The 16,372-nt window shown below is 39.2% G+C and overlaps 1 protein-coding gene, 1 long non-coding RNA gene and 1 other non-coding gene across 7 annotated transcripts in view; 2 read left to right on the top strand and 1 right to left on the bottom strand.

Moving 5' to 3' along the window:
• Positions 1–1,043: 1,043 nt before the first annotated feature.
• Positions 1,044–7,270, bottom strand: LOC139705773 (uncharacterized). Its single transcript, XR_011707594.1, has 2 exons — positions 6,730–7,270; positions 1,044–1,247 (listed from the first exon to the last, which is right to left on the bottom strand). It is a non-coding gene; the product is annotated as an uncharacterized lncRNA (long non-coding RNA).
• A 160-nt stretch (positions 7,271–7,430) lies between these two features.
• The window catches only part of Ankhd1 (ankyrin repeat and KH domain containing 1), a 132,039-nt gene continuing 123,097 nt past the window's right edge, over positions 7,431–16,372 (top strand). For 3 of the 5 annotated variants that reach the window (XM_071612308.1, XM_027927955.3, XM_027927954.3), the window contains exon 1: positions 7,434–7,854. In XM_071612308.1, the coding sequence (XP_071468409.1) occupies positions 7,564–7,854 (291 nt within the window). In that variant the 5' untranslated portion in view covers positions 7,434–7,563. Of the gene's footprint in view, positions 7,855–16,372 lie in introns of all 5 variants that reach the window. The other 2 variants (XM_027927956.3, XM_071612309.1) reach the window with 2 other exon arrangements.
• LOC114086662 (U6 spliceosomal RNA) lies at positions 11,119–11,221 on the top strand. Its single transcript, XR_003581662.1, has one exon. It is a non-coding gene; the product is annotated as a U6 spliceosomal RNA (small nuclear RNA).

The raw sequence follows: 16,372 nt of genomic DNA, 5'->3' as shown, positions 1-16,372 counted from the left end.
AGCTTTATCTGGTCACACTTTTGTTCCCATACTCCTTTGCATCCCACATTTAATCAGGCACTAACTCAGCTGACTCTTTGTTTCCTGACAGTTTCTTTTTTCTCATTCCAATTTTACTCCCTTAATCTATGCCTTCATTACCCTACACCTGGGTAACAGCAAAAACTGTTTGTTTCCTGGATTCTAGTATTGCCTAGTTCAAATTCAATTTAAAATACAGCTAAAACAAACAAACATGTTATAATCTTCCTTTAACAATTTTTATCTTGATGATTCATACCCAAGACCAAAACAAAACAAAAATTTTCTTGCTTTTTAAGAATCACAGTGAGTATCCTACTGGAACAAATTTAAAGCTCTCATTCTAGTATTCAGTATCCTGAATACTGTATTTTAATATTTTCATTCCAGTATTTCTAGAATTAAATTTCTCTTTCTGACATCTTTGTAATGACCAAGTAGGTTTTTTTTTTAACCTTTCTGACAAATAACTTGAGAACTTTTAAATTCTTCATCATTATTCCCATCATTCCTTTCCATTTAGAGTAACTTACATCTTGTTTGCCTCAGTGTATTAGTTCAAAATGCTCTTAATCCAAGTTTTTTTTTTCTGAATAAACTTTCTCCATTTTGTCTTGTAATCTATTTAATACTTCTGCATGAGTTTATTATCAAGACTGTCTTGAGTTTGTCCTTCAGTTGTTTCAGACTTTCTTTCCTGTTTTGCTAGAAAAATGCTCTCTATCACTAAGCTCATGATCTCCATTTTTCCATATGCATTTTTTCTACCTAATCATCAGTCAATAAATATATGCATCAGGATAACAGGAAAGAAGTGCATTAAGTCTTCTGCCTCTTTTATGTTTTCTCTAAAGTACTCGGTACAGTGTCATGCATATAGCAAGAATTAAATAAATGCTGGTTGAATGAACAGATGAAAAATTACAACATGTATATCTGAAATAATATTTAAAAATTTTATTATGTAAAAATAATATGTTCGCTGTAGAAACTAAAAATGAAAAACCCAGAAAATACAAATATTCAAAAAGAGAAAAATAATTTTATTATTATTATTATTTCGGTACCAGGGATTGAACCCAGGGCACTCAACCACTGAGCCACATCCCCAGCCCTTTTTATTTTTTGAGACAGGGTCTTACTAAGTGGCTGAAGTTGATCATGAACTTGCAATTCTCCACCTCAGCTTCCTGAGTTGCTGGGATTATAGGTGCAGGTCACCATTCCTGGAGAGAAAAATAATAATACAAAAAAAATCCCTGTATAATTCTACTAACCAGAGATAGTTGCTATTAATATCTTGGTTTTATGTATGATCTACTGTAATTTTTCTACACATGTATGGCATTTGATTTGAAATGATAACTGTTTTGTGATATGAAATACCCCTAAAATTATACAACTTTAAAGTGTACCTCTAAAGGTCAAATGGACACACAAATTTTGTCACCTACAGAGAGTTGGTATTTCTGATTCCCAGCCCAGAAATCCTACCATCAAGTCCTGCTTCCTCTATAATCCTAATGCATAATCTCCTTGATAATGCTATCCTTTGTCAAAAATCAAGGAGTAAGAAATCCTGACAGTGGCTCAAGGAAGAAGGTGGATTTTAATTGTTCCCCCATCTTCTTTGTTGAGAATGTCAATAATTCCATAAGAGGTATTTTTTTTTTTTTTTTTTGGTGGTGATGGGATCAAACCCTGTGTCTTGCACATGCTAGGCAAGTGTTCAATCATTGAGCCAAACCCCCAGCTCCCTTGCTTCATTTTCATTTCATAGGTAGCAAAGATAGAATGTGGAGTGGGCAAGTGGTCATTTTGTGTGTATATATATTTTGTCCTTTTTCAGGAAGAGTAGGTTCTATAGCAGACTTGATTCTAGGAAATTTTGTAAATAATCTTGTAAAATTTTCTTAGGCTGTGTGGTGGGGGTAGTTCAGTTGCAGGCATAATTCTTCTGTTTTCATATGCCTGTCTCACAGCTGTTGCTAGACATTTTTCAGGTGCATTTAACTGTAGCCCAAACAATGGTAGCCCTAAGTCTGGCTTTTTCAAGTAAACTAATATATGCCTAGCAATTCCTGCATGATAGAGAGTGGGTTAGAAAGTTATATTATAGCACTGTTAATACACACACACATACACAAATGTGTGTGTGTATGTATGTGTATGTATATATATTTCAATTAATAGAAGAAGTAGCAAAGAAGAATGACAAAGCTCTTTGTATAAGGACATGGACTATCTCCAGAATAAATTAAGTGGAAAAAAAAAAAAAAGGAAGGTGAGGAAGTGTGTGTAGCAAGTTGCCATTTGTGTTAAAATGTGAAAAATAAATTGACATATATGAAATGACTCACCTTTGTCTAAAAATCTCTAGAAGGATATTTTAAAAGCCTAATAATATGAGAGGGGATCTGGGTAGTTAGTGGGCAAAGTTAAAGGATTCTTTCCTTCACTGTATTTTAAAAATTCTTTTAAAAGTTTGAACCATGTGATGGTATTAATCAAATATATTGGATTTTTTTAGTATAATATTATGTGGTTTAAGAAGCAAATAATATGATTGAAGAAACCAAGAAACAAGTTTTAAACTTAATGTTTCCAACTGTTATAAAAGAGTAAGATATTTGGTGGTAATGAGGAATAACTCCACCTAAAAAGTTGTGTCCTTTATAAGAAGGATATAATTGAGGATGTTTTCCTGATTAATGAACTTTCTCTTTGCAAATACCATGTAATCAGCATGATATAGTGGCAAGAGCATGGGTTTTGGGATCGGGTGGAGAGAAACCCAAATTTTAGTCTTTCCATATACTGGGCTTTATAATGTTGTATAAGTTACTTAACCTTTTTGAAGTTCCAACTTCCTCATCTTTAAAATGATTGAAACCTGAATAAGATTATTACAAAGGTTTAATGACATAACATACAAGTGCAACAAATTTGTTCGCTTAGTTTTCCTTTCCTTATATAGATAGACTGACCTGAGTTGGACTAGCATGTAGAAATCAAATGTCTTGAGAAAATGCAGGTTTATGTTAAAGAACTACATGTAAACTAAGTCCCTGGATCTAGGATTTAGTTTGTCAATCTCATATAATGAGGAATGAAGCGTCTTGTTACCTAAGAAGTTTTAAAAATCCTTGGGCTATAGTTTCCCTTTCCCCCTCTCTGTCTAAAAGATGGCCAAATAGAAGTGTATGCTTCTATGCTAAACATGTTACAAATATACATCAATAAATCTTCCTACGACCCAGGCACAGTGGCAAGCACACCTGAAATCCCGTTGACTCAGGAGATTAAGATGGGAGAATTGCAAGTTCCAAGCCAGCCTGGATAAATTAATCTCAAAAACAAAAAAGACGGAGGGAAGGGGGATTTGGGTGTGTGTGCTGGGGTTGTGGCTCAGTGGTAGAGTGCTCGCCTGGAACACATGAGACACTGGGTTTGATCCTCAGCACCACATAAAAATAAAATAAAGGTATTGTGTCCACCTACAACTAATATATATATATATATATATATATATATATATATATATATATATATATATATATATATATATTTCTTTTTTTTTAAAAAAAAACCCCACAAAATAATAGTAGTTAAAAGGGCTGGGGATGTCGCTCAGTGGTATAGCGCCCCCTTGGTTCTGAACAAAATTTCCACCTGTTTTATGTGGGAAAACATTTTATTCTATTATTCATTTTTCATTTTCTGGGGATTGAACCCAGAGCATCATTCATGCGAGACAAGTACTCTAACACTAAGTAAGCTACATCCTCACCCCAAACCATTTTATTCTAATGCTCACTTCTAACATATTTTTTTTACTTTTGGCGGTACTGGATGTGGACTGAACCCAGGACCTTATACATGTAAGTAAGCACTGTACCTCTGAGCTATATCCTGTTTTTTCAGTTTTGATACAAAGTATCCCTAAGCTTCCCAAGCTCTTCTTCAACTTGTGATCCTCTTGCTTCCCAAGTAGCTGGGCTTACAGGCATGTACCACCAAACCTGGTTCTAACAAATTTCTTTTAAAGGAGGGTTTTGCAGTAGACAGTGGCTCAGTCTTTGAAGAAAAAAAAATCAGTGTATTAAATTTTTTTACTAGTAAAGACTATCTTGGGGCTGGGGATGTGGCTCAAGCGGTAGCGCGCTTGCCTGGCATGTGCAGGGTGCTGGGTTCAATCTTCAACACCAAATAAAAATAAAATAAAGATATTAAAAAAAAAGCCATGGTTTAAAACAAAAAAAAAATGTAAAAAAAAGAGACTATCTTAAGATAGAATATATTAAAACCAATGTTACCCAATAAATCAAATTAATACTTACCAATATAATTTACATTCAATACATACAGTGTGATTTTACACATTTACCAAATACATGACTTGATATGGTAATTTCTCAGTTTCATTTTTTTTTTTGTAAAACTACAGGAATATAATATATATAAAGTATTAAATCACAAAATACAGACTCTACATAGCAATCACCCAAATCAGAGACTGAGAGTTCCTAATTCTCATATTGACAAACTACTGATAAGTGTTTTGGGAAAAGGTCCAGGTTTATTAAAATTTAATTATTTATTGAGGTACCGAAGATTGAACCCACCGCAAGGGCTCTTACACTTAGTTATACCCTTAGCTCTTTTTATTTTAAAACAGGGTCTCGCTGAATTGCTAAGGTTGGCCTCAAACTTTTTTTATTTTTAATTTTTTTAAGTTGTTGGTGGACACAATACCTTTATTTTATTTGTTTATTTTTATATGGTACTGAGGATCAAACCCAGTGTCTCATGCAGTGGTAGGCAAGTGCTCTACCACTAAGCCACAGCCCAGGCCCTGGCCTTGAACTTTTTTGATCCTCTGCTTCAGCCTCCTGAGTTCCTGGGATCAGAGGTGTGTGCCAGGTATCTTGGGAAGGTCCAGGTGAAATAAGGATTTTTGCTCAATCATCTCTCTCTGACTATACTCAGGGTTTGGTTGCTAGGCACTGAGAAGATAGTATATTTTTCTCTTTTAAATATAATGGATAAAATGTATATACTCAGGTTTTCTTTCCCTCTGTCCTTGAGATTCATTACATTTGTTTAAAGAATTTAATGAGTTTGCTCAGGGAGTTGCATCAGAAATTATGTTTGTATTAGTGGTAGGAATGACAAATAGTTCCTTTGTAATGTTGCACCAGTCAATACCTGTTTTTGCCTAAGGATGTATCCATACCAATTCTGGATAATCCAGCTTTGAAGTGGGTTAGGCAGTGCTGTTTCTTTTATTATTGCTTAGTTTGGGCTGTGACCTAGTCACACATGCCTTGAAAACTTAAATAGCACTGAAGGTACAGCCTAATTAAGTTCACAAATACTAGACAGTGTACATGATACTTAAAATTTCCCTATTTTCTACAACTTATTTTTAACTATACAGTACATTTACTCAATATGTACATAAAAAAACTCATTTTTTCTTGCATGTGAAATGTCAAAATGGGCAACTACCAAAGTCAAAGAAATGTTAACATGGCAGCATCAACTTTTAAAAAAAAATCTTTATTTTTATTCATTTATTTTTATGTGGTACTGAGGATCGAACTCAGGGCCTCACACCTGCGAGGCAAGTGCTCTACCACTGAGATACAGCCCCAGCCCAGCATCAACTTTTAAAGTCATTTAAAAAAATCATTATATTCTTCATAGAATTTTCAGACTTCAGTTTAAAGAAGGTGAAATATTAAGTACTGTACAACCAAGACAGGCAAATCTCTTAGTTTTAAGGAGAAAATGACACATCTTGTTTTTTGTCAACCTTTGCTGTCATATGAACATTTTCTGGGTCAAAAGGCATTTGCCATACAAACTTCACCAAACTCCTTTGTGGTGACACAGGAGTAGTTGGAACCTGAACATTTTTTAACTTCCTCTACTGATAAAGGAGATAGAGATGGCGAGAGAAGGAGAGTAGGGAGGTAGATACACATCCTTGGTGGAGGAGAACCCTCTTAGTTAGCTTTGTTTTGCATCAGCGTCTGGGTGGAATTGGTTGGGCTGGCAGAACCCAGGACTGGCAGAGAACTCCTGAAGGCAGAAGGGGCAGTGAGTACCAAAATTATTCTTTCCTTTGAGTTTGGCACTTTAGGTCATCACCGAATTTATTCACAACCACCACCCATTGAGGCAGGTACTGATATTATTTCCATTGCACATGGAGTAACATCAAACCCATCAAGGTCACCCAGCAAATAAGTGGCGGCACCAGAACTCAAAACTCCCCCGGAGCACTCCTCCTTCGCTCAGTTCAGCCCTGAGGTTGGATTCAGCGCGCTGTTCGCGGCCTTGGTGGGACAGTTCCCGGTACTGAGAGATGGCGCTGTCCAGCCTCGCTGGCCCGCCGCCTTCCACACGCAAGAGAACGCGGTCCCGCGGGGCGATCGCTCCTAAAGCCCGTAGAATCGCCGCGCCCAGCCACGTCCCAGCATGCGGGAGGGCCCAGTTGCCTCAGGGCGGCCATCTGGAGCTGCTCCCCGGGTTCCCTCAGCTCCGCGCGCCGGGTTCAACTTGGAAAGGCGGAAGGGTCCGCAGGAAGCGCCCAGCCCCTCTCCCCTTCCCTATCCGCTCTCTGCCTCCCGCTCCCGCCCAAAGAGGCAGAGAGGCAGGGGCAGAGGCAGAGGCAGAGGCTGAAGGGTTAGGCAGCCTCACCTGTCCCAGAGTGACTGACGCTGCGGTCCTCCAACCAGGCATTGGCAGGAAGGTGGGGTCTCGATGAGAACGATTGCTTCTTTCCTCCAATCCCGGTGCAGCTACTTTCCGGCCATAGTCTCGGCACCCGGCGGAGAGCGACAGGTGGAAGCTGCGTTACCTCTGCGCCTCTTGCATCCTTGGCATTCGAGCTTCACCAAGCGCAGGGTTAGGTCTACTCCAAATTCTTGCGAGTCGTCACTTCAAGCCCTCATTTTATTCAGAAGTGGAAATTCCCCAGCCCTTTCCCGTCACCTCAGATGGAGGCGGGATGAATAGTACCCTCACCGGCCAATTGTACCACGCGACGTCCTGTGACAAAGTGACCGACACTTTATGGCGCCAATGGAGTTTCCCATTGTTAGGGGTCACTATGACTGACCACAAGGCTAACTAATCCACTTTAAGGTCGTGACGCTACAGTCAGAGAGGCTGGCCAATAGACACAGAAAAGGACCGGAAGTCGGCTCGTGAGGAGTGAGAGGCGGGTGTTCGCAACCGCCTAGGCCTGCGCGGGTCAACGCAGCTTGAGGGCCGCGAGCCAGCGAGCAGCGCGTGACGGAGAGCCTGAGCGACAGGTCACCTTGGCCAATGATCTGCAGCCGCCGGAGAGCTGCAGCCAGTGGCGGGTTGAGGGGGCGGGAGGCAGCAGGTTAGGCAGTGAGAAGTTAGTGGCGCTGCTGGGACGGGGGGGAAGGAGACGCTTCTTCCTCCTGCTGCTCCTCTCCTTCCCGGGATCAGCGGCGGCGGTGGCCGCGAGTGACTCGGCAGCGTCTCCGGCTCCGCGTGCGAACCATGCTGACCGACGGCGGAGGCGGCGGCACCTCCTTTGAGGAGGACCTGGACTCTGTGGCTCCGCGATCCGCCCCAGCCGGGGCCTCGGAGCCGCCTCCGCCGGGAGGGGTCGGACTGGGGATCCGCACCGTGAGGCTCTTTGGGGAGGCCGGGCCCGCGCCGGGAGTCGGTGGCGGCGGCAGCGCTGCGGGCGGAGGGGACGCGGCGCTGGATTTCAAGTTGGCGGCTGCAGTGCTGAGGACCGGAGGTGGAGGTGGTGCCTCTGGCAGCGATGAGGACGAAGTGTCTGAGGTACGGCTCCAGGACCCCCGCCTCCCACACAGCGTGAGGCATGAATTCTCTTTGGGGCCACCCTCCGGTTTCCCGGGTGCAGCCGTTCTCTGACAGCGGTCTGTTTCCTGGCGGCGGTAGCAGCCATGCGGGCCTCGGGAGCTTTCGGCTTACTCTTCAGCTCGTGGCTGGAGCGGGACGGGTTCCCGTCAGCGTCCGTAAACCCACAATAGGGAGTCCTTTGGTCTCTGAGCTTCGCGCGGGAACAAGGGCTCCTCAGGCTACCTCCCGCCCACCCCGCTTTGGAGATGGGGGAGGGCGGGGTCTTGCCAGAGTCCCTGCCCTTGGTACTGAGGGATACAGCTAACTAGCCCAAAGAGCATTTCTGTTGTTGGCCTCTCAAAGTTGAGGTGTACATTTATTTACCTCCTACCTTACGTATGCCTTGCCTGCGTATTTTAAGTGGAGCTCTTATTTTCTTTCTCTAGTTTGAGATAGGTATTAAGTAACTCTCAGCTTTTAACCCCGAAAAATCACGTGACTCTTGCTCCTGGGACGTTTTGTGAAGTTAGACAGGAAAAGGAAGTTCCAGTGCATCTCTGAGCTTCGGAATAGCTGGATAGCTGAACTCTTGAGATTTTTTAGGCTGGGAGAAGGTGAGGCACCCTACGGACACCTTTTCTTTTGCAGTAGGGAAATAAGTGATCAATTCTTTCACTTCTTTTAACTCTTACGTGTACGCATTTTTAGGTCTAAGCAATCTAGGATTGTAGGTATCATCTTCTGGGCTCTAGGGAAAACAACACACACATACCACACACTCCAGGGAAAACAACACACGCGTGTGTGCGCATGCACACACAAACACATACACAGAGTTTTCTATTGACAATGACTTGATATAGTACTGTCCTGTGATGACCATTGTTTATAGTGCTCAGAGTGTTTCTTCTATTACTGTTCTAAGGTAGGTTTATCCCTTGTGACCAATTATTTTAACCTCTGGTCTTGGTGTTAAAGTACAGGAATTTCCCTATGTGTACTAATGATCCTTGCTCTTGCATTTGAGAGGAATAAGGAGAAACTGTGGGTTGCAGAATACAATTAGTGCACTGTCTTATCATCCTAAATTTGAATAGGGCTTTCTTTAGATTAAAAATCTTAGTATAACCTGACTCTAACATTTGCTTTGGGGAAAAAAAAATGCAGATTATAAAGGGAATAGTCTCTAGAATGTCTGTATCCCAATATAAGAGGAATAACTTTTAAGGCAAGGTGAAAAAGGATTTTATTTGAATAGGCAGTTAGCGGGGAGAGTCTCTGGAGTACCCGTTTTTGGGCTTGTAGAAGGCTTTTATCCTTTTAGTGAAACTAGGCAAATGAGGTGGGGGCTCTATAGAGTTTATTTTTCTTTAAAACTTAAAGGGAGAATCTGAAAGGTTCACTTTGACCTAAATGATCGAAAGAGAGTTTCCTTGATTTTTCTGGACCATATTTACATGATTGTCATGGGTAAGATGAAAGATCACTCATTTGCTTTTATATAAGTAGTATTTAAATTTCTTCAGAGGTAGACTGCTAGTGAGTCTCCAAAGTCATAAATCTCTCTCTCTTCCACTGTATATAATTTCGTATGGAGTCACCATACCATGTGGTTAAAGCTGTGAGCACAATCCACACCTTTTGTGTTTTTTGAAGTTTATTGTAGAGGTCACCTGTCTGTGATTCCTACCCATTAGTAGAAGAACAACTTATTCTCCTGTTTATTTATATTTTTTGTGCCACAAAAGGACTTAGATAGTAAGTGTATATGTAGAACTCATTAGGATACTCCATAGACGTTAGCCTGATCTAAGGTGATGTTCAGTGTATGTGTAGATTCTTAATCTGTGAAGAAAAAATATTTTGTTTCTGCAAAGGGAAAAAAAAATATTTTGTTTCTTTGCCCTATATTCCCTCAAGTCATCTGGAGAAGACATTCCGGAATTACCTTGTCTCTGTTATTTAGTGTGGTCGGATATAGTCTATGCTTTTTTTTTTTTAATATTTATTTTTTAGCTTTAGGCGGACACAGTATCTTTATTTTACTTTTATGTGGTGCTGGGGATCGAACCCAGTGCCTCATGCATGCCAGGTGAGCGTGCTACGACTTGAGCCATATCCCCAGCCCTAGTCTATGCTTTTGTGAGTGAAATTATTATTTTTGTAGTTATAGATGGACAGCATGCTTTGTTTCATTTTTATGTGGTGCTAAGGATTGAACCTAGTGCCTCACACATGCTAGGCAAGTGCTCTGCTACCCAGCTATGGCCCCAGCCCCAGCCCCAGATGAGCTGTTTTCTTCCATATTATTGCTTTTGAATTTCCAGTATGAAGAGATCATAAATAATGTTCTTCAAAAAAATACTCCCTAACTGGCATTTGATGAAAAATACCAAAATCCTCATTTTCATCTTTCTAAATATTTTAGAACTATGTTCCTAGACTTCCTAAAAGATAATGAATTGTGTGTGGTTTAATAGGGCAGGACATGGTAAGAAGTGAATAAAAATTTGTTGAAGTACTATACCTTTTGTGTACAGAGGCCTAGATATTCTAAGGATCTCTTTTTCTCTATTATTAGAGCCAAGAGCTGGAAACAAACAAACAAGCTGCTTTCCCTCATTGGGCAAGTCAAAAGACCTTTTAGTTAGTTTGAGGAAGGGACTTTGGTCTATTAGTAATTTCTTTTAATAAATATTAGATTTGTGCTATCTTAGGGAGTGCCATCATTTGTAACCACCCTCCCCTCCTTTTTTTTTTGGTACTGGGAATTGAACCCAGGGGTGCTTAACCCCTGAACCACATCCCCAGCCCATTTTTATATTTTATTTAGAGATAGAGTCACCATGAGTTGCTTAGGGCTTCACTAAGTTGCTGAAGCTGGCTTTGAATTTGTGATTTTCCTGTCTCAGCCTCCCAAGCTGCTGAGAGTAGAGGTATATGACACCATGCCTGACTAGCCTTTTTTTTTTTTTTTTTTTTAAACACTGGGGTAAATATCTCTTTTATATTTCTTTCGGCCTATTGAATGTTTTTTTTTTTTAATTTTTTTTAGTTGTAGATGGGCACAATACCTTTGTTTATTTTTATGTGGTGCTGAGAATTGAACCCAGTGCCTCACACATGCTTTACCACTGAACCACAACCCCAGGCCCTATATTGAGTGTATTCTTTAGCTAAGGCCTTGAATAGAAGAGTCTTATTGAAATATACCAATGATTAATAGTAGATGTTGGGTTAAAATTTTTTTAAAAAACCAGCTTTTATTTGGAATGGTACAGAGAAGATATGAGTATTGGCCCTGTGCAAGGATGACACACAAATTTGGGAAGTGTTCCATATTTTTCTGGCACTAAAAAATAATAAAAATAAAAGAAAAAGAGTTTCTGTTACTTTCAGAATCATAATCTTTATATTTTTTAAGCAAGTTGAAAGAAAAATAGAAAGTTCCTAAAGAACAAACTTGGTGAGGTTTATAATTTTTGTTTTTCTGTCATAAGAATGTATGCATATGCTGTATATATATAAGTATGAAATCTCCTTTTAAAATTATTATAAAATTAATACAGTCTGGTGAAAAGTTCAGTGTATATATAGTAGATATAACATGGAAAGTAAAAGTCCTTGCCTCCCCATCAACTCTTTAACTCTCTCATTAAGACAACTAATATTAAAATTTTTCTTTCAATAAATTTTCTAGGCCTATTTGTGTGTGTGTGTGTTTATATACATTCACTTTTGGGGGGAGTACTGGGTGTATGCCTAATGGCATTTTATCATTAAGCTACATCCCCAGCCCTTTTAATTTTTTTCAGTTTTGAGGCAGGGTCTTGTGAAGTTGCTGAGACTGGCTTTAAACTTGCAGTTTATCTGCTTTAGCCTCCTGAATCTCTAGGATTACAGACATGTGCCACTGCTTCCAGTTTCTACCTTCACTTAAACATAAATTAGAAAAGATAGCTTTATACTTCATTGAAATTTCCTCTTTTCTTTTTTTTTTGAAGAGGAAAAGTTAAGCTGACACTCAAGGTTTCAGCAGTCTCAATCCATAGATGGCCAGCTCTGTAGCTCTGGGCCCAAGGCGAGGCAGAGCACCATGGTGGAAGGGTGTGGCAGAGGAATTTTTTTTTCTTGAGGCATGTACCAGAAATTGAATACATCTCTAAAATTATAGGACAAACCTTATAGAGATTTTTATTTTTCTCTGACAATTTACCACAAGGCCCTGAGTTCAATCCCTAGCACCACAAACAACAACAATAACAACACACAACAGGCTAGCATAGAAATCCCATCCTGATTTTTCTCCAGTAGTAAGTCATCTGGGTCATTTCCTTTAGAGTTACTTAAAATCTATAATGTAGAGCAGAATTTCTCAACAGCAACATATTGACATTTTGGGCCAGATAATTCTTTGTTTTGAGGGGGTTTCCTATGCTTTTTTACCATTTCTGGCCTCTATCCACTAGATGCCAGTAAAACCCACCTAATTGTGATAGCCCAAAATTCTTTAAACATAGCCGTGTCTCCTGAGAGCAAAATCACCCTTGTTGAGAACCATTAGTTTAGAGGCCATTTTTGGCAGGGATGGCAATTTTGTCCTGTATATTCTATATTCAAACTTTAGGTAAACAAGATGAGTCACTGTTTTTAATAGCATCTCAGAGCTTATACTCATAATCTGAACAAGGGAGAAATAGAAAGAAGGTACTGAAAAGTTTCCAGTGAGGAGCTGGGGATGTGGCTCAAGTGGTAGCGCGCTTGCCTAGCATGAGTGTGGCCCGGGTTCCATCCTCAGCACCACATACAAACAAAGATGTTGTGTCTGCCGAAAATTAAAAAATAAATATTAAAATTCTCTCTCTCTCTCTCTCTCCCTCCCTCCCTCCCTCTCCCTCTCTCTTAAAAAAAAAAAAAAAAAAGTTTCCAGTGAAATTAGCATGTACTGCTGTAAATCTTCCATGGCAAATTTATCATTTTGGGGGCTGGGGTTGTAGCTCAATGGTGGAGCGCTTTCCTAGCATGTGTGAGGCACTGGGCTCAATCCTCAGTACCATATAAAAATAAATAAATAAATAAAATAAAGACATTGTGTCCATCTATAACTAAAAAATTTTTTTTTAAATTATCATTTTGGGTAATCATGACTTAAGATATATTATTTTCAAGTTCAGTTATTTTCCATGAAAATGAACTTAAGAAAAAAAAAAACTTTTATGAAGATTTTAAGTTTGTTAAGGTGGAAAGGGTTTATTCCACAAAGTATCATCACTAGAAATACATTATCAGGAAATAGGATTTTGAAATTTTAGTAGGCAAATTTTGAAGACATTGAAAATACTTACTGAATAAAAAGTTACATGTTGTTACTGTAACAATTTGTTATATAATGCAAGAATATCAGCTTTGCACAAGCTTCATTCTGTAAAGCCTTAAGGCTTTAGTATAAACTGATGAGTTGATTCTGGTTATATGAATTAGGAATAATGGGTCAATGTGGAGTTGAGTAGTATGGGTGGAGGAAAACCTTATTGTGAAATTTGGAGTATCAGGTTTTTTGTTTTATTTTTATTGAGTACATTTTGAATAGGTGGTTACAGTCATACAGCTCATAATCAAAAGTAATATAAGGGCAGATAAGTGAAGTCTTGGTTCCACCCCTACTCCCACCTATCCTGCACTCTATACTCCAGTCATATATTCTTTTAGAATTTTTTAATGAAAATACAGTTTTATTTTGTGATTCTGGGGACTGAGCCCAAGTCCTCAGACACGCTAGACAAGGAAGGTATCTACTGCTGTGCTACACTCCCAGCCCCACAAGTATATATTTTTATTTTTCCTGTTGTCACATAAAAGGTAACACATTATTCATGTGAGATTTAAAAAAAATTATGTTTGTAGATGGACAGCATGCTTTTGTTTCATTTTTATATTGTGCTAAGGATCGAACCCAGTGCCTCATACGTGATAGGCAAGTCCTCTGCCACTGAGCTGCAGCTTCAGCCCCCATGTGAGATTTTTTTTTTTAAATGACAAATTTGAGAGCGATTTAAACTGAAAAAAAAGGTTGGGGGTGTGACTCCGTGATAGAGCTGTTGCCTAGTATGTGAGAGGCCCTAGATTCTATCCCTAACACTCACTTCAAAAAAGAAAAAAAGTTTTTAAGTGATAAATCATATTATGCCTCCAGCACAGAGATGAGTTTAAGCAATTCTCTTTTTTAAAATATATATTTTTTAGTTGTCAATGGATCTTTACTTATGTTGTGCTGAGAATCAGAACCCAGTGCTTCACACATGCTAGGTAAGTGCCCTACCACTGAGCAACCCCAACCCTAAGCACATTCTCTCTCTCTCTCTTTTTTTTTTTGGTCGTGCTGGGGATTGAACCCAGGACCTTATACATGTAAGGCAAGCATTTTACCAAATGAACTATATCCCAGCTCGAGCATATTCTCTTTTGAGCCTGTCTGGTAGTAGTGGTAGTAGAGTGATGATGGACTAGATGACCTCTGCAAATCAATCTGGTATTTCTGATTCATTGACAGGTAAGATAATATTTCTTTAAAGAAAAGGCAGTTTTTAAAAGTATTGAAGTGTTGACCTGGAGTTGGCAAATGAAGAGAAAATAAATGCCCTGCCTACCTTTTATTTTTTAACCATGGATTGAAACTAGGGGCGCTTAACCATTGAGCCACATCCCCAGTCCTTTTATGTTTTGTTTTGAGACAGGGTCTTGTCAAGTTGCTTACAACCTCACTAAGTTGCTGAGGCTGGCTTTGAACTCCCAATTCTTCTGCCTCAGCTGTCAAACTGCTGGGATTACAGGTGTGTGCCACCATGCCTAGCTATTTACCTTCTCTTAGAACCAGAGTTGTAAGAAATATAATTGAACTGATTTAGTATGTCTTTCTTTTTGGATCTTGTTGCTCATATTTCCCTCTCCTTTTGCTTATCTGTAGAGTCATGGAATCTTGGTGATAATCCTCTCATCTCATTTTAGATAACTGCTAGAATTTATTGAGTGCTTATTATTAATAGTTTTGTACTAGATACTTTGTTATTTTGCTTTTTTTTCTAATTATATATCTTAGTTGTAGGTGGACGCAATACCTTTATTTTATTTATTTACTTGTGGTGCTGAGGATTGAACCCAGGGCCTCACACATGCTAGGTTAGCACTCTACCACTGAGCCACAACCCCAGCTCATTTTTGCTTGTTTTAACACTCCTTTGAGGTATCATCTACATAGATGAATAAAGGTAGGCTCAGAGAAATGAAATAATGAATCAAAAATTAACAAAGTATTGGGGGCTGGGTTGTGGCTCAGTGATAGAGCACTTGCCTAGCATGTGTGAGGCCCTGGGTTCGATCCTCAGCACCACATAAAAATAAATAAAGGTATTGTGTCCAACTACAACTAAAAAAAAAAAAAAAATGTTACCCAGCTAGTGAGTGATAAAGGTAGGATTAGAATCCAGTACTGCATTCAGAGCCCATGCTTTTCTTTTTGCTTCTTCACAAAGAAATAGGTAAGGTTTGATTACCAAATGCTGTTTCTCTAATAAATTATTGCTAAGTCCTTGTATATATATATTTTTTAATATTTACTTTTTAGTTATTGGTGGATACAGTGTCTTTATTTTACTTTATGTGGTGCTGAGGATCAAATCCAGTGCCTCATGCATGCTAGGTGAGTGCTCAACCTGTATAAATTTTTAGCTCTAAAGTGACATGAAGAAAATAAAGCCAATATAGTAAATTTATCATAAAATGATTTTTTCCTATTTTGAGATAATGTCCTTCCTACTTTTGCAAAATGCATTTTGAAGATGGAAAATTTTATATGATGTTTATTTTTTGCAGTGCTTGGGGGTCAACCCAGGGCCTGGGCGCATTCTAGGCAAATGCTCACCATTGTATACTTCCAGTTCTACAAAATGAATTTTAAAAGTACCCATACTTGGTCTGGGAGTGTAGCTCAGTGATAGAGAACTTCTCTAGTATGCAAGAGGCCCTAGGTTCCAAGTTGGAAACTTCACATCAGGATCTGGGTAAAGCCTCAAAAACAGCAATCATTGGGCTGAGTGATTTGTCTAGGATCATTACACAGCTTAAGGTGTAGCAGGACTAGAAAAGAGAGGTAATCTGATTCCCATTCTAGTTATTTTATCTGCTAGATTGTCTTGCCATTTCTTCTGATGCATTGTACCAATGAATTTAATTGCTCAAGCAATGGCTATCTTAAACTAGCATTATAATCCATAGTTGGCTTTGTTGGAAAAGTTTTTTAGTTTTGTTTTTTGGTGATACTGGGGTTTGAACCCAGGGTCACTCTGACACTATGCTACAGATCTTTTTATTTTATTTTTTTATTTTGAGACAGGGTCTTGCTAAGTTGTTAAGGCTGTCCTCAAACTTGCAATCCTCCTGCCTCAGCCTTCGGTGCAGCTGGGATTACAGGTGTGTGCCTCCACACCAAGTTTGAAAAGTT

The sequence above is a fragment of the Marmota flaviventris genome, chromosome 5 (genome assembly GCF_047511675.1).
Source record: "Marmota flaviventris isolate mMarFla1 chromosome 5, mMarFla1.hap1, whole genome shotgun sequence".
Taxonomy (NCBI): domain Eukaryota; kingdom Metazoa; phylum Chordata; class Mammalia; order Rodentia; family Sciuridae; genus Marmota; species Marmota flaviventris.
The sequence above is the reverse complement of the archived record's forward strand: the minus strand, read 5'-3'. Positions and strand labels throughout refer to the sequence as shown.